General features: G+C 37.2%; 1 protein-coding gene across 5 annotated transcripts in view; it reads left to right on the forward strand.

The window, feature by feature from the left end:
- KaiR1D (Kainate-type ionotropic glutamate receptor subunit 1D) overlaps positions 1-18203 on the forward strand; it is a 1117017-nt gene extending 1098814 nt beyond the window's left edge. For 4 of the 5 annotated variants that reach the window (XM_067143360.2, XM_067143363.2, XM_067143364.2 and 1 more), the window contains one exon: positions 17579-18203. In XM_067143360.2, coding sequence (XP_066999461.2) covers positions 17579-17764 — 186 coding nt within the window. In that variant the 3' untranslated portion in view covers positions 17765-18203. The remainder of the gene's footprint in view (positions 1-17578) is intronic. The other variant, XM_067143362.2, reaches the window with a different exon arrangement.
- The last annotated feature ends 6401 nt before the right edge of the window (positions 18204-24604 follow it).

A 24604-nucleotide genomic window follows, 5' to 3' on the forward strand; every position in this document is an offset into this window, starting at 1 on the left:
AGTCCTTCTGATGTTAATGTACTTGTCAAGAGAGAGGGAATTCAGGTTCAAGTTCTGAGAGTGGTCACATTTTCAGCTTTTGTAAAATCTTAGAATTCTTTCTTTCACTCAGAATTGTTACAAATAACAATGCAAATTTCCTTTCATTTACTATTAAAGAAATATCTGCTGGAATTTTGCTCTGCCAAAAGGATTATTTAAAATAGCAGTATGTGTGCTAACTTGGATCTTATACATGCAGTCTAAATACTAACCAATAAAGCTGGGAATCAATCCCATAAACTTAAGTTCAGAAAACAACCTCCAAAAGGAACTAGACTAGGCTACACAGTCAGACAAGAATTAATTCAAATGCAAGATAATATATTACTCTCATTATGAAAAAAAAAAAAAAAAGCATAAGTATGTAGCATTTTCCTGCAGAGAAAATTACTCATTTCATCATTTATCGAGGCAGACAGGTAATTTTACTCCATGTTCATTGAACTAAGGATCTGTGGAAAGAAAACTTCTACAAACAGGTTTATTCAAAACAGTAGAGAAAAATCTAAAGGGAAAGACCTATTTCCCATCAATCGGGCATTTTACAACTGCCAGAGATCTATTAACAATTTTAAGTATAATAGACCTATATTATTATTATTCTTTTCCCACATCTTGTGGGGTCGCGAGTGCGAACTGTGTCACATATGTCGATTTGGCCCTCTTTTATGGCCTGATGCCCTTCCTGATGCCAACCCTATATGGAGAGATGTAATCACAATTACGTGCTTCTGTGGTGGGTAGTGTGATGTGTTGTCTGAATATGAAGAGGAGAGTGCTGGGACAAACATAAACAACCAGTCCCCAAGCCAGAAGAACTAATCACACATGATTAAAATCCCCAACCTGGCCGGGAATCAAACTCGGGACTATCTGAACCGAAGGCCTCAACGCTGACCATTTGGTCAAGGAGTCGGACATAGTAGGCCTATATCAAATTAACATACTGGATCAAACCATGTGAAAATCTGAGAGAAAACAATGAACGTTCCATTACCTTATCTTTTCAAAATGGTATAGAATTTATTCTTTTGAAGGAAAATGTTTATCCAATAATAATAATAATAATAATAATAATAATAATAATAATAATAATAATAATAATAATAATAATAATAATAATAATAATAATAATAATAATAATGTTGATATCCATTGTGTAGTAATAATGATAACAATTATAATGAATTATACAACTTCAGTCACACCATGTGAGATTTATGCTGGACAAAGTGGAGGCAGAACAGGTTTTTCTCTGGGTACCCCAATTTTCCCTGTCATCTTTCATTCAAGCAACACTTTCCTATATCATTTCCTTTCATCTGTCAGTCATTAATCACTGCCCCAGAGGAGTGCGACAGGCCTCGGCAGCCGGAACAATTCCTATCCCAGCCGCAAGATGGGAGCTTCATTCATTCCATCCCTGAACTGATCAATGAATGGAAAACAGGTTGTAGGTTTTCATATATATACAACTTCAATATTATTTCTGATGGTAATTGAATTATTTTTCTGCAGAACTTTTAAGGGTGGTCACACCAAGAAACAAACTTCAGTATCTCTCCAATTACTACAGATTTTGAGGGACACCACAGTTTCAGAATTTTGCCCAAATAGGGTTTCTGTTACCCAGTATATTTACAGATGAAGGATTGATGCAATTAATCATCCTAATGCCAAAGTACAGTACTACACCAGGATTCGATTTCATACTCTTGAAGATACTAGGCAAGTGCCTAACTAATCAATTTTTCATCCCACTGACTACTTTTATGGTGGTTTCAGAGATGCCATGTTGCCACAGTTTTGCCCCACAGGAGTTACTTTACATACCATACCAGTAAATCTAACAACTTGAGGCTGGCATATTTAAACACCTCCAAATACCACTGGACTGAGCCAGAATAGAACCTGCCGATACACTAAACATAATCATGTCTCCTTTCTGTGAGTTAATATTTCAAAATGTGAAATAAAATTTAGTAGTTCATTACAGATTCAGTAATAATGTAAAAAGGAAAGTATATGAAAACAGTAATCCCCACAGTCTAGGGGCAGCTGCCTCTTATCTGGAGGACCTATACTCAATTCCCAGCCAGGTTAGGGATTTTTATCTGGGTTTAGGACTGGTTCAAAGTCCATTCACCCTATCTGTGAACAATTGAGGAGCTATCTAACTATTTTTTTAAAACTTCTACAAACAGGTTTATTCAAAACAGTAGTGAAAAACTAAACAAAAAGACCAATTTCCCATCAACAAGGCTTTCTACAACTGCCAGAGATCTATTAAAGAATTTTTGTATAATAGGCGTATATTATTCTTTCCCACATTAAAAAAAAAAAAAAAAGATTTAGACAAGTCAATACAGGTTCAAATTAAATATCTATTATGGTTAAGTTTATGAGATAGTGGCCCTGATCTAGAAAGCCAAGATTAACAGCCCGGATGATTTGTTATTCTGACCATGTGTCACCTCATAATCTACAGTCCTTTAGATTGAGCAGTGGTCAGTTGGTAGGCCAAGGCCCATTCATCTGTAGCACCATGAAATTTGGTTTGGATTTAAGTACATGAGAACACCAAGAATATCGTTTAACAGTTTATAAACATCAATTTTACTGACAGTTTTAAAGCTCAAAATAAAACAGACCAGGTGAGTTGACCGTGCGGTTAGGGGCACGCAGCTGTGAACTTGCATCCAGGAGATAGTGGGCCCTGAAGATGGTTTTCTGTGGTTTCCCATTTTCACACCAGGCAAATGCTGGGGCTGTACCTTAATTAAGGCCACTTCCTTCTAACTCCTAGGCCTTTCCTATCCCATCGTCGTCATAAGACCTATCTGTGTCGATGCGATGTAAAGCCACTAGCAAAAACAATTTTAAAAAAAACAAACAGAGCAAACCACAGAAGTGAATGAAAGCAAAAAATGTAATACAAAACCATAGTTTTTTATTGGATGAAAAAGGTATGTCACATACGTGACCTCAGTTTTATAATGTTACTAGCTGTTACCCACGGCTTCGTTTGCGAGGATTTCGTAAGTTGATAAAAATTAATTGTTCCTTGGTACTGCACTAAGACATTATCTGAAAATCCCTAAAGTATAAAAACTCGCCGATAAATTGCATTTCATTTACGCCAGAACCTCTTTGTAAACCACGATTGTGGCACTGCCTTTTGGGGCTAAGATGACCAAGCTACTGGCAGAGCTAAATCTGGAACATGCAACATGGAACTCTACATGTGAGAAACAGACAAAAAAAGGGGTTTCTTTATTTCTAAAGGAGATTACAAATACCAATTTTCACACCTGTAACATGTTAAGTTTATGAGATATACTGTGGATATACTAATTTTAAAAACTGCCCCACTCCTTGGCTGAGAGTTCATTGTTGAGGCCTTCGGTTCACAGAGTTCCGGTTTTGATTCCAGGCTGGGTCAATTATTTTAATCGCGTGTGATTAATTCTTCTGGCTTGACAACAGGTTGTTTGTGTTTGTCCCAACACTCTCCTCTTCATATTTACTCAACACACTACATTACCAACCACAATAGGAATACGCAATAGTAATTATATCCCTACACATAGGGTTGGCATCAGGAAGAACATCCCGTCGTAAAACAGCGTCAAATGCACATGTGCTACACAGTTCCCACCCGCGACCCCACAGGTGTGGGAAAAGCGATAGAAGAGAAGAAGATACTCATTTTAAAATATCACCTACTTTTTAATAATTTTTAGCCCCTTAAGTGGATTTTCCAGAAAAAGTGTATTCATTTATTTTTAAAAGAGATTCCAAGTGCGGCCTACCAATTTTAACGTTTGTAACATCTTCGGTTTCTGAGATATGTGTATCCTCATATAAAGAATTGAACTCCTTCCTACCTTCTTTTCAACCCTTACCCCTTAAGTGGATTTTCTGAAAACAAGAATTTGTCTTCTTTTATTTAAAAGGAGATTCCAAATACCAAATTTGATGCCTGTAACATGTTAGGTTTTTGTGATATATTGTAGATAATCTCACTGTTGTAAGCATACTGGAGCTGATGTTGCCATGGTTACGACCATTTCTTTATCCGATTCTTAGAGCAGGGATAGTGTGGTGCCAATATCTCAATAACGGATGGTTTTAGGGCCTTAAAACATGGTTTTTGGGCCCATAGGGCTTACCGAGTTTTGTTCCCTGCGTCAAAGGTCTTAAAATGAGCTTTGTCTCGTCCTTGTACGACAAATTTGATATTTCGCCTATATTAGCCTAGTATTTTTATATCCCACCCCCTAGAATTGTTTTGAAAATAAAATATAGCCTATAGCGCTCAGGGATAATGTATCCTTTCTATTAGTGAAAGAACTTTTAGAATCGGTCCAGTAGTTCCTGAGATTAGCCATTACATACAAACAAACTTTACCTCTTTATATATTAGTATAGATGAAATGTTGTGAAGGCTTTGTTGCTTGGCTATTTCATTCCAGTCTTATAATTTTTACATTTTAATCTTTTACAATTTGCTTTATGTTGCACCAATACAGATAGGTCTTACAGTGACAATGGGATAGAAAAGGGCAAGGACTAGGAAGGAAGTGGCCGTGGCCTTAATTAAGGTACAGCCCCAGTATTTGTCTGGTGCAAAAATGGGAAACTACAGAAAACCATCTTCAGGGCTGCCGACAGAGGGGTTCGAACCCACTATCTTCCGAATGAAAGCTCACAGCTGCACGGCCCTAACCGCATGGCCAACTCTCTTATCATTTGCTCTGAAAAAATGATTTAAGAAATTGTGTATTAAATAATAAAATTCTAAATATATTCAAGTCATTCTTGAGAGAGTTTCTGTGAGGAAGGAGCTTCAAAATGTTATTAATTCTATGTTTGTTAATGCATTGCACTACATAGTGGCAAATTTTTTAAACATTATAATTTTAACTGAAGGTTTAAAGAAAGGAATGAAACTAAATTGGAGATTTTATATGGGAAACTTGAGAGTATCAAATTCCTCAAGTTCAAACTCTGAAGCATTTTGACCTCAAGATTCTACTTAGAATTATACAAACAAAGACCTGCTATGTTGTTATGTTATCCCACCCATTCAATGCAATGCACCCTGTGGTAAATTTCACTGAATTAAATATCACTCGTTCCAGAGAGAAATATTCTTACTTAGAAAAATGGTACAAATAATGAGGAGGGAAATGATAAGAAATTAGGAAATATGTCATCAAGCGCAGGTACTGTAGAACAGTCACTCAAGGATGTCTGTACTGAAAGGAGATTAAGATGATTTGGTAACTTAAAGAGAACAGAACCACACAGAATAGACAGAATGTGATTCAAGGAAGTAAAAGGTAAGAGATCAAGAGGTCAGCCAAGGAAGAGATAGTTCAACTAGATAAAACAAGACCTACAAGGACAAGGGTTGGAGTGGCAACATCTTGAAAATGAAGGTGTCTTCCTGGGCAGGAGAAAGTGAAGAAAACTCATTTACCATACCTGAGCAACTGGACCTGGTTTATATTGATGATGACGAAAAATATCTCCAAATGAAATAGGTTCCCATTTTAAATCGACTATAGACCCATAGAAGCTACCTCAGTGGATCAGAGGTATAGTATCCAATTCACTATCCCAAATTCACAGGTTTAATCTCGGACAAGGTAGCTGATATTCAAAGGATGGAAACAAATTTTAGCATTCCACATTATAGTTGTTGACACATTAAAGACCTCCCGTAATACATCCTGTGTCAATCCCAAAATATTAACTCAACCTTACGAACAACTTTCCTGTTGGACAGTACTAAGTTAGAACATCAAGACTGGTTCATGGGCAACTTAAATGACATTGCTTCACAAAGCGTGCAATCTGATATCTGAGTTAATATTATTATTATTATTATTATTATTATTATTATTATTATTATTATTATTATTATTATTATTATTATTATTATTATTATTCATTCTTCCATGCCCTGATGGGGTCACGAGTGCAATGTGTGTGGCACATGTGGACCTGCCTTCTTTTATGGTTGGGTGCCCTTCCAGATGCCAACCCTATGTGCAGGGATGCATTCACAATTGCTGGGCTATGGCTCAGGTGCTTGAGGTTCTGGCCCTCTGACCCCAACTTGGGAGGGTCGATCCTGGCTCAGTCTGGTGGTATTTGAAGGTGCTCAAATACGTCAGCCTTGTTTCGGTAGATTTACTGGCACATAAAAGAACTCCTGTGGGACTAAATACCGGCACCTCAGCGTCTCCGGAAACCATCAAAAGTAGTTAGTGGGACATAAAGCCAATAACATTATTTATTATTTCATTCACTATTGCATGTTTTGGTCGTGTTTAGCAGTGCAGTATGTTATATGTGGACGAAGAAAAGTGTATTAAGATGAACACAACACCCAGTCCCTAAGCCAGAGGAAATAACAAGACACATCTAAAATCCTTGTCCTGACTGGGAATCAAACCAAAGGCCTCTATGCTGACCATTCAGATCATCATCATCATCATCATCATCATCATCATCATCATCATCATAAGGGACCTATTAAAGAATTTTTGTATAATAGGCCTATATTATTATTGTACCGGAAGGTACACCTGCCCCGTTCATTTAAATGAACTGCCTTGGAGAATGCCATCTTCAATATAAAACTTGCAACAACAAGCGCAAGAAGTTTGAACTCTTGTCTAACAGATGTCTCTACTAAAAATTTATGTTATGCCCTCTAGTGTGAAGAGGAATTATTAAAATTGTTGGGTAATTTTTTATTTTAAAGTTTACTACACAGAGTTGATTACTCTTTGTTTTTGGTATGTTAAAGTTGACAATACTTCGATCTCTTCTCGCCAACTTAAGATGTTGGCCAATAGAAAATTTTGTATATTTAATTTTCAGCCAATTAGTGTTTTCTTGTACAGTAGAGTCTCGATTATCCGACCTAAACGGGAGTGGAGTACGTCGGATCACCAAAAATGTCAGATAATACAGAATAACTCTGAAAATGAACTGAAAGAATCAGCAAGGCTCTACTCTAGTACTAAAACAATGACATGTTTTACGGTAGTCTGTTTATTGAATTATCAATTCAGTTCTACATTACATGCAGTTTTGAACGAAAACATTCCAAATATCTTACAAAAAGAAACTTGTCAACAATGTCTGCATGCCTGCTGATCCACGTTTTCTTGCTGCGAGATCCTGGCATCGACAAAAAATCAGCACCTCCATTGCGCGCTTGCTTCTGGCTGTTGCTCAACGTAGGTTAAGGCCATTTCCAATGCACTTAATCCGTTACTGTGAGTCATCGTTTTCTCCTTTTGTTCTGCAATTCCTCGTTCTTCTTCTTCATCATCCTCATTTTCATTAGCATTCACAAAATCAATAATATCAGTCAGTTAGTTCAAACAGCTGATCTTGTGCACACCACTTACATCTTCAGTCGTAGCATCCTTACAGGCAGGAATGCAATTCAGTAAGGGCACAATATTTTCCCTGCCTTCTTGTACCACTTCCTCTCAATGTTCAACATCACTCAACAATATGTTCCAAGACTTTCTATTGTCGTTGTTTCAACTTCTTCCCAAAACTGCACTATCCAGTATGCCACGTCTTTCATGTTGATTCGTTTTAACTTTTCTATCATGTCATTACCATTGTCCATTTCCTCTATCAGGGATGAAAGGAGTTTCCACCGATATTTCCTCTTCAATGCTTCCAGCACACCTTGGTCCATTGGCTGGCATATAACATCACGTTAGGAGGGAGGAACATGACTTTTATGTCACCACTTCTAAGTTGCTCTTCATTTGGGTGTGATGCAGTGTTGTCCACAAGAGCTTTTCTAGGGAGATTGTTCTAAGCTAGAAATGATTTTACACCTGGAACAAACTGTGTAAAAAACCGGTCTTTAAAGATGTCAGCAGACATCCAGGCAGCCTTCTGATTCATGTAATGGACTGGAAGAGCATTAACAGAAATGTTTTTAAATTCCCTAGGCTTCTTTGTTTTACCAGTCATAAGCCAGTTTGCTTTCAAGTTCCCAGTAACATTACTACAGGCAAGAACAATAACTCTTTCCTTACTATGCTCATAGCCAGGTGCAGACGTCTCGGCTTGGGCTGCGAGAGTTTTTGATGGCAGCATCTTGAAATTTAGCCCAGTCTCATCACAATTAAAAATCTGATCACCGGTTAATCCTTCAGCAAGAATTATTTCCTGAAATTCCTTTTTAAATTTCACCATCTCATCGGATTTAGCTGACAGTTTTTCTCCACAGATATTAAGCTGCCTAATGCCATACCATTTTTTCCATTGATCAAGCCACCCAGCACTGGCAGTAAAATTAGGGTCCCCTTCATTAAACTCATTCTGGAAATACACAGCATTTTCTTGCAGAATGGGGCAGATATTGGCAGGCCCTTTTCCCGGTGTTGAGTTAACCAAAGAAATAGTGCTTCACTTACTTGTCATAGTCACATTTTTTCATTGCTTTTCTAATTTTCAGTGCATCACTCATTGCTCTGGTAGAGCACCACTTTTCAATTTCTTCCCTCTATTTTTTTCCAGCCTCCCACTGTAACACGCCCAACACCATAATCTGAAGTCATTTTTTGAAGAGGATCCCCTTTGTCCAGTCTCTTGAATGCACTCAACTTGTCTTCCATAGAAACAATCACTTTCTTCTGTTTACTCGCCATACTCACAGAGGATTTGAAAACTATAACATCCGCACCCAAACCAATACTACAATGAATATTGACTGAAGACTCACTGCACCTGTCCTTGAGAAAAAACAATGGTCCTACCGCCAGCAGTCAGGCCAGTGCTTGTCCCACGGTCACACCCTCCATGCCGGGTGTCTCTGTCTCCACCAAAAGTTCAAATTAAGTCTACCAGTGTCGGATAACATGGAATGTCGGATAAGTGAAGGTCGGATGAACGAGACTCTACTGTATCTATTTAAATTACCCAATAAAAGTTGGGGTTGTGTCAAGCCTTAGCCCAGAGTTTTCTAGATCCTTCCTTTCACGTAGAAAAGCTGGCACTTTTTTGAGCCTCCTAGTCTTATTCATTGCTCCAGTCTAGTGTGTGGTTGTGAGATGAGGCCAGGTGCTTTGTTCATCATCGAGCAGACCAGCAGTTCAAGGTAATGGCAGTCCTGATCTTAATAAGTGATTGTCTTTGACAGCTAGCTCGAGGGGAAGGTTCCAAATCCTAATAATGTAACTTCGGTTTTCTTAAAAAGGTAAATTTCAATCTTCTAATATAAATTTCAAACAAGCCTAAGAAAGTGAACCGTAATCAGTGGATAGAGAGTTTGATACCCTCTCAAATCCCCTTCAATTTGATTTGGAGGTGACTATGATTTTGTAACCGTTTTCTGTTTGTAATCTGGTAAATTAAATACTATCTTCATCTAGTCACCTCAGTAGCATAGGCTTAGTCTCTATATATTCAGGCTACAAGCCCAAATAAGGTTTTAATCATTTAATTATAAACTTCTATGAGTGCAAGAGTTCACCTCCACACAATTTTGATTTTTGGGCCAGTAACTGAATCTGTTGTTTTTCCATAAAGGCCCGGCAGAATGGGTATTCGATACCCCTGTAAAATTCTATTTTATTCCTTTTATGTAAATATATATCAGACTGTTGAGCCTAGAAGACAGCTAATACTGTTTGTTAAATGTAGGAAGTGTAAAATTTATAGAGCAAAGATGCCCTGGTTATAAATGTAAAAGTTGAATGATGCCTTTAGAAAGCTGTTAAGTTACAAGGTTTAGAGCCCAGTCTCCTAGACAAATTGGTAGAACAAAGAGGCTCTGATTATGATGTAGAAGGTATTGGGAGACCCGTCTCCTTGACGTTTTTTTAAAAGAGCCACAGTGCTCTTGAAGACTGTATAACTAATGAGCTTAAAGCTCACAATTGTTAATTAAGGTCTCTCGATTGTTACCTCATCTTATTTTTACAGTAGTAGTAGTAGTACATTTTTACAGTAGTAGATGATTGCTGACCTATGCTCAAAGATGCAGGATTGAATCACAACAGACTCTGTTGATATTTAAGAGTGCTCACATAAAGAGACCAGTGTCAGTAGATTGGATGTATACTACTACCATTTTAATATAAATCATGATTCCAAGCTGTTGGACACTAATAAATGTAATCTTATATGATAAATTGAGAACTAATACAAGAAGAAAATTCTTTCTTTTAGAAATGTATACAAGTTATATTTGTAATCAAAACCAGGAAACCTTTTTAAATTTAAATCAGGAAACAGTATTATAAACTAAATCATAAGGTTGTATTTCTGTGTGGTATTAGGAGATAGAAGAGGAAACGTGTATATTATTCATATTACTATAATGCACCTTAAAAATTATGTTTGTATTTATGGTCAGTGTATTTGAGATATGGATGCTGTATGTTGATGAGCAAGGGATTTGATAAAGTTAGGCTAAAAGAAACTTCTTGCAATGCAGAGTAGTATCAAATGCTGGGGATGTACCAATATTTTCTTTAAAACTACATATTTGATGTTATAAAATCACTTCTTAGTGAGCAGTTTAGCTCCAGATGCAATTATCAAAGAATTTATTTTGCCCTCAGAAAGAAAATAATCCACTGTAACCAAATATTATTTTTCTCAAATTTAGTACCTGTAAATGTCTCTTGAACCCGATACTCACATAGCTTCTGGAATGATACCCATATACTGTGGTCGCCTGACGTGAAGTCGCGTGGATGCGGGGTAAGAGATGGGAGGGGTAAGGATGGCTGCTGCACATATGCCAGTCTTTAGTCTCAAAGCCTGACAATAAACAACTGCTTCGTCCGTGGTGATTCTTGCAAACTGACATGCTGTTGTGAAATTCCAAAGTAGTAGTACAATTGTACTTTAGTTACACATTTATTATAAGTACCAGTACTGTATAATGAACAGTTTAATAAAGAATGCAGAGAGCTTGCATTGTCTATCGCGACTAATGTTTGAGGCTCAGTGTAATATCTGTTGCTGGTGCCGTACCTACAAGCTGCCATGACTTCTCATAAGATGCAGATAATACTGTATCTTAATTTCGCATTCTTCAGGATATAGTTTCTGTATTTGGGAGCTTTACATTTAAACACTGCTTTATCTGACACATACAGTTCATACAGGCCTGTACACAGAGCACCATATTTACTGTAGATTATACTGTTCGTACAAAGTGAGCAATTTCTATGCACAGACAAAGATTTTCTTTATTAACATATTAGGAATTAGAAAATGTACAAGAAAGGAGGCAGCTGGTGAGTCAGATAAGGAAGCAACAGCTCATATGAATAGGCCATAGGGTTTGGCATGGCAGTTTGATGACTGAAGTAATTAAAAGCAAAATACCAGGAAAGCACCCCTGAAGAAGACCAAGGAAGACCTTAGTTAAGACATTCCTTGAGAAAAGTAGACTGCTGAGCTATAAAGGGCCAAAACATGCTTTTTAAGACCAAGTCGAATAGAGAAAACCTATCGCAGAGGCAAACCAGTGACAAGACCAAATATCTCACCATGCTTATAGAGTAGACTATTAGAAAGTTGACAGTAAGATTTTTGTTTGTGTGATATTCAAAAATTCTGAATTTATTTTGCCTTCTAATGTGAATACTGGAAGCCTTTCTCCATGCATGTTAAATATACTGGTAGTACCTGTATTATTTCCTTCTGATTAAACTTGTGACATTTTAATGAATAAAACTGTCTGTGAGATATATATATTTTCATGGTTTGAGATAACTCTTTGTATTTACCAGTATTTATATTATATTTCAATAATAGTCATAGCATAACTTGCTATGACAAAATTATACTTTTCTAAACTATATTTTGTATTTCCCCAAGAAATGATTCTGTATTATTCCTCAGTTCCTTCTTCCATGCACTCCTTTAAAATCTGAGTTTAAAAAATAAAGACCAATTTTAGATTGACTGACTGAAAAAAGTCATCCTTTTCAGTTGCTAATTCTATAACTGAAACAATATTAGTGCATTTGCCAATTTCTTTGTTTTCATTAAAATAGTCTAGGCCTATATGCAATCCTGAAACAGTGTTTTATACATCTCCTATGATATTATGATCAAATTATTTACGCGTAATTGAAACTTGTAGTTAAGCTAAACCTCAAACAATAATTATATTAAATCCTTGAAGCCTTTTATGGAAATAAAATTATATGTGTCACAAAAGTTTATACATTTTTCATCTAATACTGTATTTACAATCACATGGTTATCAATTGAAATACTAACAGAATGAATGAATGTGTCCTCTAATAGTATAACAATAGTTCTTATAGTTGTACATATATTGTCACAATCATGAATCAAAATGCACATTAAATTCAATTTTCTTATATTTTAGCTGTTTTATTGCAATGAAATTATTACGAGACTTGAATGTTCATTTCTTACAAGAAATTGATATCATTAACTTATTTCTGTTACTACAATGAAGGATAATTTTTCATAGTTTATATCACCATATTCTATACTTAAGAGTAAATGGCTATCCAGAATACAGCAAAATCTATTCTCTGCATAGCTAGTACATCTATCAAAATGTACCTTAACCATTTCTTCTTTTTTTTTTTACTAATTCTAGTGACTTATTCCCATTTTCTTACAGTTTACTCACATCATTTCAAAAAATTTCCCTCATGTGATTTTTACTTGTTCCCCAGCAGACGACTGTGACACACCTCACATGCATGCTTTGTTCACTGGCATGATAGTAAATGCATGTTATATTTCAATATGAATACATACTTCTGAAGTAGAAAAGTTTATTTCAATGATTAGATACTTTTAAACATAACAGTTTACAGTTGAACAAAATAAACTGTTATCTGAACAACTTGATCTCAATGTACAGATCAGAGATTTGGACCATTAAATAATTTGTAATGTCTGACAACAATTGGAAATAATTTCAAATATTTAAAAATATTAATAAATGTTAACAATACATGTCCAATCTTACAATCCATTGAAATAATTAGTCTCTGACAGTAATTTTTATCTAAAAAATCATTGCTGTCTTAAGTTAGTCAATATGAGCATTTTGCTGAGATGTTCTCTTGATAAGTTGAACTTTGAAATTCAGTTGTAAAATTGATGACAATATATTATTTTCCTGTAGTGTCTTCATTATGTACTCACATGAGCTTAAATTGCATTTTCAAGTTGTCTGAAATTATGTTTAATTTCAACTAATTATTGAATATTTACTATTCTGAAGTCATGCTTACAATATTTACTTCCCCAAATATAGCTGACTTACAGATATTTTTCCACACAGATTTCATTTCGACTGATTTTATTGTGACAGGTAGAATCTTCAGGTTATATGTTGGCTAGATTTATTTAAGGAGACTTTGGAGTTGGAGTTATTGTAAGCCAGAGTAGTCTTTTCCCAATAAATAAGTAATATCTATAGCTAGGCTTGTTCCTATTATCTTAGTGTTAAATGCAATCTCAAAGGCACTGACTTACTGTGATTGATTTATTGTAAAGTGGAGGATGGTTTTTCTTTCAGGTCAGACCTAATGTATCAATTAACATAACGACATTCTGTGTAAATGTTCATTTAAAAGAAATGGAATAGGAAGGTACTGGTATTTTGAGACTGTTCACAAGATTCAATCCCAGCATTTTTCAGGAAAGGCAAAAGTAAAATCTAAGATTTCAGAATAGTAGCCATCTCTTACTGAGGTTAAATTTTAACCAAACAACAAATCTTTGTGTGTTTATCATCATTGTTTTGTTAGTGGTCACCTCAGTGAATGGGCCCAATCCACGACACAAAAAACACCTGCAAAACATCACATCTGGCTTGACCCTGACCTTGCACACATCCAAGATGAAATGCTTCATTTGGCCTTTGGTGTACTCGATGACATGTGTCACTAGAATAAGGCAAAAACATGATTCATCAGATCACATTATGTTCCACCAGGCAGCTACTGCCCATGTTCAATGATTTCTAACCCACTGAAGACACACAGCTTTACGTGCCTGTGTGAACAATGGCCTCTTGCAAGGTGCAAGGTGACCGACTCCAAATGTTCATTGCATGCACTTCCCGTCACAATGTTCTCTTGCTAACAGGTTGGGATGGACCTTCACTCACTGACTGCAGCAATTCCTGTTGGGTTTGGAAACAATTTTGATTCACAAGTTGTGAAAAGCACCTCCGGTCCCTTTCAGTCAGAATATTTTTCCGAACATAATTCTGACGTCGTGATTCGTGGCCACGTGTAATGCACCACTGTTTGTAGACATGTTGAACAGTTCATTGTGAAACACTAACAAATACAGCAACTTCATCCACCAGATGGCCATGGGCACGGCCGAACACGATTGCCCCCTTTTTGCCGCTCTGTCACATCCTTACATCTATCCATGTTGATGTACACTGTCCGCTTGGAACATCAATGTCTCAGTGACTGCACTGCCTTATGCTCACGTAGAGTCAGTGCACGTGCGTTTGAACACGGGACTTGTTCGCTGCGCCATCTGTGAAGGCTTAAAGATCCATCTGTGCGTGTGCACTAGGGTGACTAATGTTTTGTCTGGTGAGCTAACTTACATATATACATACATGCATACATACATACATAAACCAACATAACAAACATACATTTTCATTACAGACTGTCATGTACACCAAATTTGAGCTTGAAGCCTCTATAAAGGATCTAAATTCCTCAATAGCTCTGCATTTATAACTAACACTGTTCCTAACCAGGCCTGTGGTCTAGGGGTATCGAGCCTGCCTCTTATCCAGAGGCCGAGTTTGATTCCTGGCCAGGTCAGGGATTTTTACCTGGATCAGAGTCCGACTCGTTGGCTGAATGGTCAGCGTACTGGCCTTCGGTTCAGAGGGTCCCGGGTTCGATTCCCGGCCGGGTCGGCGATTTTAACCTTCATTGGTTAATTCCTATGGCCCGAGGGCTGGGTGTTTGTGCTGTCCGCAACATCCCTGCAACTCACACACCGCACATAACACTATCCTCCACCACAATAACACACAGTTACCTACACATGGCAGATGCCGCCCACCCTCATCGGAGGGTCTGCCTTAAAAGGGCTGCACTCGGCTAGAAATAGCCACACGAAATTATTATTATTACCTGGATCAGAGGTCTGCTTTGAGGTCTACCCAGCCTATGTGAGAATAACTGAGGAGCTTTCTAATGGTGAGGTAGCAACCTGGTCTACAAAGCCAAGAATAATGACAGAGAGGATTCATCGCAATGACCTCAAGTCACCTTGTAACCTGCAGGCCTTTGGGCTGAGTGGTGATCGTTTTGTAGGCAAAGCCCTATCATGGCTGTAGTGCCATGGATTTTTATGTATCACTTACCATAAAATCATTAAATAATGAATCTCCTGAGTTCACCAATATTTCTCTTACACTCCATGCCAAGTGATATCTTTCCTAGGTAACCAATCTTTTATGATATGACCCCATCATAAAAAATAGTTCATAAACACTGGCTCATCATATGTAATTATTCCTCAGACTTTATATCTTTTATGCAGATACCCTCCTGCTATTGTCTGCTACCTTACATTTATGGATAAGATAGTCTGAGATGTGTAGATTCTACTCTTGTTCTTCCACAAGTACCATTAAAGTTTCTTTAAAGAGTTACTTCTGAGCAGTCTAAATCCTATAGTATGTCAAATGAAAATGAAATACTTCCATTGGTTTGAGACTTCCTTAAAACACTGTGAACATGCTCCATAAATAACTGAGAAGCCAGATTGATGGACTTAATTTACACATAGCTCCAGTGTATTTTGAAAACAATATATTGGTTAGGAGTCACTATGTCCTAAACAACTGAATACAAGAGTGGAGTCATGACTCAGAATATGACAGAGATTTTTTTTTCTTTTGCTAGTGGCTTTACATCGCACCAACACAGATAGGTCTTATGACGATGATGGGATAGGAAAGGCCTAGGAGTTGGAAGGAAGCAGCTGTGGCCTTAATTAAGGAACAGCCCCAGCATTTGCCTGGTGTGAAAATGGGAAACCACAGAAAACCATCTTCAGGGCTGCCGACAGTGGGATTCGAACCCACTATCTCCCGCATACAAGCTCACAGCCGCGCGCCTCTAACCGCACGGCCAACTCGCCTGGTGACAGAGATCTAGTAACCGGTGTCCCAACACACAGAATCACTAACTAGACCTCTCAGTCATTGCCTATGATGCTCAAACTAGGACAAGACTATAGTACCAAAACTCAAACCATGATCCACCACAATGAAACTTGTGATTCCAGGAAATATGAACTTCTGAAAAATTGGCAGGATTCTACTTTATTTTCTGACTTTTGTGATTTAAAAATAAGAAATTCAGATTTTAGAAAATATTTAGCAATGTTTTAATTTATACTTTTATCTATCTGACTTGTACCAAATTAAATGCATAATGTATTGTTGACATACTTTCATCAGCTAAGATGTAACCGTAATGGTATAACTTCAACAAGTTGTTTTAAATTGCAGGCTTATCAAATCTCTTGATACTAAATCATATACAAGAGAAGTTTTTTTTCATTGTCTATTTAGGAAATCTATTTTACTGGTTGGCTTGTGGTCGTATGTATATGGAACTGGATTTAAAGTCTCTGAAAGCTAAATCTAGCTATTAGCAGTTTAACATCGCTACAACACGGGGAAGGTTTTCAGCAACACAGGGATGACAAAGGGCTAAGATTGGGAAGGTATCAACCAAGCAATTAGTGAAATGACTGGTGGGAAAATGGGAAAACACAGAAAATCATCTTTAGCGTTTCCAATGGTGGGGTTCAAACCCACAGTTACATGACCTGAACTGCATAACTAATTATCTGGGTGAAAAGCTAAATATCTTCTAAAATCTTTCTCTTTTTTTAAATCACAAAATTCAGAAAAGCTAATATTATAAACAACTTTTATTATGCTGGATAATTAATAGAAGATAATATGAAGTTCTTTTAATCAACTTAAAATGCTACTTTCAACTCTTCAGAGTTTTTGATGTAGGCCTAATGAGGATAAAAGTGTTTCATTACTGTTATTACTACCTACTGGTAAGAAGAATTTTGATATATTTAAATCAAGAATTATTAACTTTTTCAATAGAAAAACGGAATCCATTTTTTTTTTAAATTAAGTTTCAAAGTCTTTGTCATCTGTCTTTGAATTAAGAGTATATTTTAGAAATATTGAACAAAATTTTGAAACTCCACAAATAAGCCTAACAATTCATCATTAATAAGTTTATGGCAAAGACATTTTAACAAATTCTCATTTCTTCAATATTGTTGCTTTATGTAACATATAATCAGTAACTGGTTATCAGTACAGTAGTTGTAGCAAGTAGATTTTTATTATCATAGAAAAGAGTATCAAACTGTTTGAATATGAATAAAGGGAAATGCTGAAGGGCCATTCTCTAGTCTCCAGCTCATATAATATGTTTCTATGATATTTCAGTCCTCCCTCTGCTCAGAGATGGCATCCGAGCTGAAGTTTGCTCTCCGCTGCCGTGGCTCTACCAAGCCAGTTCGTAGGAAGTGCCCTGGAGGTTCGAGCAGAGCTAATGATGAACCTCCGGGAAGATTCATGCCTCTGGGACCATACTCTCAGTATGGCTTCATGGGAAAGGAACCGTTGGCTTAACAACAATACAAGAACACTGCAAGAACTAGTGAATATAAATGTGTATCCATATTTCATTTGGAAGCTCATAACTACTTCTTATCACTTTGTTTATACCTACACTGTAGCTGTGAGACTCCACTGGCCTAGACCTGAAAGCAATTTATATACCCCTGATGTACAAGTTTTTTAATGTACTGTCTACTGTATGTATATGATGAATCTAAGATGTGAATAAGAGAATTAAATTGTTCAAATGAATTAAGTATAAACTGTGCAAAAAAGATGACTGGTTACTTTGCATTTGACTGCATTAGATTTTTAATGTTACTGAAATAATAGCTTCTCATTCCATACCATACTGTATCAATGCAGTTACTTTTGTACTCATAGTGGATTAGTGAATGATCATAAGGGGTATGTGCCATAAATGTATGAAATTAGGTTTGAGTGTGTGTGCCTTTGGGAACTGAAATACATTCTCAATATTGATGTTGAAATGAAGTACATTTTTTTGTATCCCAATTAACTCAAGATTTTGAACATTATTCTCATCTAAACAAAGAATTTTCAAATAACCAAACCAAGTAATTCAGACAGCAGAGCATTGCCCAATTTGGTGAGTTTGAACCTGGCTCAATCCAGTGATAGTACTGCTTTTGACCAATCAGAAGATACTTTGGTCATATTCCATGCTAATCCTATTACAGAACTCTATGAAGCAATTTCCCCCCTGCCTTCCATCAATTATTCACTATCTCAGGTCTCATTTCATCTATTCCTGCTGCTTTGTGACAATGTAATTTATTTACCATCCTTTCCACTCACAAATCTATATATATAAAATAACTTGTCCTGACTGACTGACTGACTGATTCATCATCGCTGAGCTAAAACTACTGGGCATAGATTCATATTAAGATGTAGGTGCTCGCTAAGAGAGGATTTTTGGATATTCCTTCGCTAAGGGGGTGAAAAGGGGGTTGAAATTTTAAAATGAGTGTATCTATATCTCAAAACTTTAAAAGTTTACAGATCTAAAAATTGGTATTTAGAATCTTCTTTACAAATAAAGAAACACTTATTTTTTTGTTTTCAGAAAATCCCAATAGGAGGGGTGAAAAATGGTGAAAAAGGGGTTGAATGCCTTTAATCAGGATACCGGTTATTATATCTCAGAAACTGAAGATATTACAGACCTGAAAATTGGTGAAACGGGTCCTGGCCTGGTAATGACTACGAATACAGTCCGGCCGCGGGTTCAATACCGCCAAGGCACCCAAGACGACACCATGCCGGATCTCCTTCAGGATTTGATCCATACTAAAAATGCTTATAGGAAAAGATGGCAAAGATTTAGGGACCCAACTGACCGCGTGGAATACCTGGACCTAGCCTGGGAAGTACGAAATCGATTGCTGGAAAGAAAGATTGAAAAATGTGAGGAACTTTGCCGTAATCTCTCAGAAAACGAGTCAGATCGCGAATTTTGGCGGATTCTCTCAGAAAACGAGTCAGATCGCGAATTTCGGAGGATTATATATAAAACGTTAAGCATTCAATTATAAATTTCAGTATAATACCGTAGCGAAGAACGGGTATTTGCTAGTTATTCTCTAAAATTGGATGCCGTTATGCATCATTAGACCAAGTGCCAGAAATTGTTTTTGAAATATTTGCATTTAAATTTTGGTTTATGTCTTATTTCAAGAAAAAATAATTTTGCTAAATCTGATATTCCTGGTGTTACAGGATAACATTTTTATACTCATAATACTTCATAGATTTTTAAAAATTGTGCTTAGTCTACTGATACAATTTAAGGTAATTCTCATCAAAAAAAAAAAATAATAATAAAATAAAATAAGCCAACATCAATAACCCCTTACTGGCAAGTATCTGCAGAGTAGGACTTGAAGAAAATAATGTGACCACAATCGGGATTCAAGCCCGAATCTCCTACTGTCTGGGAAGGAGTGCTAAGTCCTTGAAACACCGCGAGATACACCACAACTCCTGCACATCATTCAACTCTTAGATGGAATTACTCTAGAAAGGGAATTATTCCTTAAAGTGATTTCTATAATCCCTTACTGATTTGAGGAATATCATCTGATCTGAGCCAAAAGAATACAAATGATAAAAAATGAGCCATTGCAGTCCACACAATGCAATGCCTGTCATTTCTTTACGGATTTTCTTTCACATTATGTTCTGACAGTACAATCCTAACCAGATATTTTCAAGCCTATGAGTAAGTTTTTTCCTCCTTTAGATACACATTAGATGTTAAATAGGATGGCAGTCTCCTAAACTACAGGGTGACCCAAAAGTCCGTTAACATTTGACGAGGCAATACTTCACGGAATAGTGGAGGTAGAGAGGTAGTAATTGACATGATTGGCATGACATGGGGTTTTATTGAAACCAAAATAAAATACACAAAATAATCAACTGATGGCGCTGGTCAGCAACACATCAGGTACAAATGGCCATGAGTGTGCAAACAGGCCAACAGATGGCACTGGGCAGCAACATGTCGGTGATGCTGCACGAGACCCGTATATGGTATAAAAGGAGCTTTCATGAGAGAGGGCATCAGATGCACCTGCAATTGCGACCTCCCCAGTATCCGACCTCAATCCGTGTGATTATTGGTTGTGGGGTTACCTGAAGTCGCAAGTCTACCGCAATCATCCAACCTCATTAGGGATGCTAAAAGACAATATCCAATGGCAATTTCTTACCATATCTACGGATATGCTGTACAGTACTATTCACAACACTGTCCCTTGACTAAAGGTATTATTGATGAATGACAGCCGACATGTTAAGCATTTGTTATAAAGAACATCATCTTTGCTAAACCTTGATTGTTATGCTAATTATTGATTGTGTGTGTTGGACATTTTGTATACTTTATTTTGGCATCAATAAAACCCCATGTCTTGTCAAGCATGTGTGGCCATTTGTACTTGACGTGTTGCTGTCACAAGATTCATAGACTTTTTTTCACTCATTTTAATGTGTCCTTACCATATTTCCAATGATTTTATGTGTGGCTGAAGACATCCCATAAGAGGACGAAACATGTATCACCAATATAGTTTAATGTAGTCTTATTAATACAGATGATTATAGTATTGTACAGGTGGAATTATAAATTTAAATTTTCACAAGTTAAAAAGTATTTGCTCCATTAAATTCACACAAAATACTGGACAGGTAATAAGTTGTTATGTTCACTTCATTTAAACTATAAATCAGGATCTCTATTGAATCCATCTATGTTGTCCATGACTTCAGAATCTTCTGCAAGTTTCTGGTAAAACTGTTTGGTATCTGCAGGTATTAGGTGCATCAGTTACTTAATGTCACCAAGTGTGGCTTCAGAGATAGGTTTCTCAGTCAGCTGCAAAGGTATTGATGCCTGATGAAAGGGAACTCCAACTTTCCGTGTCCATTCCAGTCTTGATTGTTTTAGATTTACTTCCTGAGATTCATCATCAAATTTAGTTTTGACATAGCAAATGGCCATGATTTCAAGAGGTGGATTTCTCTTAGTTTTTGCCATTTTATCTGGCAATCGTCCACATCCTTTTTACAATTCATGATAATATTCCTTGTCCATCTTCTTACTTTCAGAAAAGAATTGCTGATCTTTGTAACTTGATAAACCATTCAATGTATCACCACATCAATAACTTAGCATTAGGGAAAATGCAGACTCCCTCGCTGTCATCCGTGATGCAATGTGAGGAATGTGGCACTTGGTCTAATGATGTAAAATAGAACATCACATAGTCTACTGATGCAATTTACAGTTGAACTAGCTCCCGCTATGTCTCTTAGGTTTTCAGTTAACTGACACCTAATGCCCTCTTGTAATGAAGTGGGAAATTTTTTACAAGTAGCTTAATCATTTCTCCAAATGATAGCACTAAAATCGCTATTTCCTTAAAATGGCACTTAGTCTATTGATGCCTAACTTCATCCACATCTTGTCCTGTCAAGTGAGGCAAGACTCATATGATGACTCTACGATAAAGATGTTGATTCCCATAGGGAACCTGAAATATTTGTTCCGAATGAGTAAATTTATAATACCAATACAGTTGGTTCGTTATTGAAAATTATAAATTTTCCAGCTAACTTATTCCTGGTTGCCAGCATTTTGCCCCCGTGTACTAAGTTGGGCTCATCAGTTGGTAAATAGCACACTCACCAAGACATAGTGCATACCGTGGAGGCCACTGCATAGGCTACTTGGAGCCACCAGCAGTGCCAATGAAATAGGAGAGACTTTCTCATTTTCAAAAATTGAAGCCTGCCTGGCCATCAGATGATAAAGATGTTGATTCCCATAGGGAACCTGAAATATTTGTTCCGAATGAGTAAATTTATAATACCATACAGTTGGTCCGTTATTGGACATTATAAATTTTCCAGCTAACTCATTCCTGGTTGCCAGCATTTTGCCCCAGTGTGCTAAGTTGGGCTCATCAGTTGGTAAATAGCACATTCACCAAGATGCATGGCTAGTGCATACCGTGGAGACCACTGCGTAGGCTACTTGGAGCCACCGGCAGTGCCAACTTAGCACACTGGGGCAAAACACTGGCAACCAGGAATGCTATTTGCTTTACGTCGCACCAGCACAGATAGGTCTTATGGCGACGATGGGACAGGAAAGGCCTAGGAATGGGAAGGAAGCAGCCATGGTCTTAATTAAGGTACAGCCCCAGTATTTACCTGGTGTGAAAATGGGAAACCATGGAAAACCATCTTCAGGGCTGCCGACAGTGGGGTTCGAACCCACTATCTCCCGGATGTGAGCTTACAGCTGCACGCTCCTAACCACATGGTCAACTCACCCGGTCAACCAGGAATGAGTTACGTGGAAAATTTATAATGTCCAATAACGGACCAACTATATTGGTCTTATGATGACTCTATTCCATCCAGTGACATATTCACTGTTTACCCTGCTGTCGTCTATGAGGATGGGATCCTACCTATGATGAATTAATGGAATTAACCAATTAAAGTTAAAATCCCTTAACCAACCGGGGATTGAATCTGAGACTCCAGCATGCTAACCATTTAGCCATGGACTTATATGATACCAGTAGACTCAGCACAGGTTGCTTTTGACCAACATCACTTTAAAAAGTTTATTACTTAGCAAGTATCCCACCTCCCGATATCTGTCAAGAGGCTGCAGCCAGACATGAGTGGTCTAAGGCATCAACTCAAGAGGTCAGTACATTTTATGGGTTTTTACCAACAACTGCATGGCTCAAAGCCATAGAAAGCCTCACTGACTCACCTCCAAAATTCAGATTGAGATCTTGGCAGTCCAGAACAAATAATCTTGCAGGGTGAAAGGTAGGTATGATACCATCTGAAAGTCTCCCTCCTGGTCACAAAGTAAACTGGGTCACATAGAAAGTGCTCAAATGGTTATGGTCCAGAGCTGAACAGTCATCCTTGTCTGCAGCTTGTGTCCAGCTTCATGCATGTTAGGCAGGAGAACTGCTACATGCAGTACCTGAAGATTGTGATCTGGTAAAGCACGAGTCACAATGTATTAAAATTGTATATTATACTAACTGTAGTACCCGACATTGTCCTGATAGTTTTTGAATGTTTACCTTTAAGATATGTATTGCCTGTTATCCGCCTGCTGCCATTTCTTGATAGATGCAGTACTTTTGAATCTGTCTCTTGGCAGAGGCCAGAGCAAAATGTAACTTCCACCGAAGTCCCAGTCTCATCCATAGCTGTGACAATATGGAAGCTGCTGGGGTATGGGTGGTGCTGAGTAATAACATTTGGAGCATAACCAGTGTATCTGAGTGTTATGAAAGGTGTTGCTCATAGGGTCAGTCATGCTGAAACAGCACTGTCTGGCCCAGTGAGGAAAGCAATGGCAAACTACCTCACTCCTCATCTTGCCTAGAATGCCTTAATTTGGTGCTGCCATTGGTTTTTGTGGTTTTCCTACAACTGCATAGCCTTTGCTGGTGTTATTTGAGGATCCAACCAGCCTCTGGGCTGATGATCAGCCTGTTAATTATGTGTGAAGTGAATTTTTGTAGAATTCCTTACTGAGATGTTGACTGATATTTTATGATCTATTTTATGATCTAGTTTGACAGTTATTTATATGTGCTCGATTTCAAGTTTTTGATTATTTCTTTATCGGGTAAAACTTTGTCCTTGTGGAAGTCCGAATTTACTGGGAAATATCTGATCCTTTCAAAGAAAAATGTATGTCTCTACCCGTCGCACTGTAGATATGGTTTACATGATTTCAACTCCATTAAGACTGTCAGCAATCAGCCTTGCAACACCAAAACTGTGGAATCAGTCATTTTAGATTATTTAATTTTATTTTAATCTCAGCCCCCATCCCAATAGAGACTGAAGGTGGGCTTAAACATTATCAAGAGCACCACAATTCATCTCAGTGACACATAAACAATGGATTCAACATTAATATCAGTTATTTTTCACTACTTTTACATCTCATCGCCTCCCATTCCTCACCTCTGGCGGGGGTAGGAATTTCTTACCTCCATAGTATTTTTTTTCGTTTCTTCCAGGTAATGTCTTATGTGTACTAAGTTGAAAGCTATGCAGGAACATACATACATAAATACATACATACATACATACATACATACATACATACATACATACATACATAATCTTGATCATTTTGGATGTTTTCAGTCTCATCACTTCTCACTCCCCATCGGGATTGTACTTGGACTTACCAATATCCGGAATGTCACTGTTCATTCCAACGTCCCAGAAAATTATGACTTTGAAAATAATATTGGTGATTTTTTATTA

This window comes from Anabrus simplex, chromosome 3, assembly GCF_040414725.1.
Source record: "Anabrus simplex isolate iqAnaSimp1 chromosome 3, ASM4041472v1, whole genome shotgun sequence".
NCBI lineage: Eukaryota > Metazoa > Arthropoda > Insecta > Orthoptera > Tettigoniidae > Anabrus > Anabrus simplex.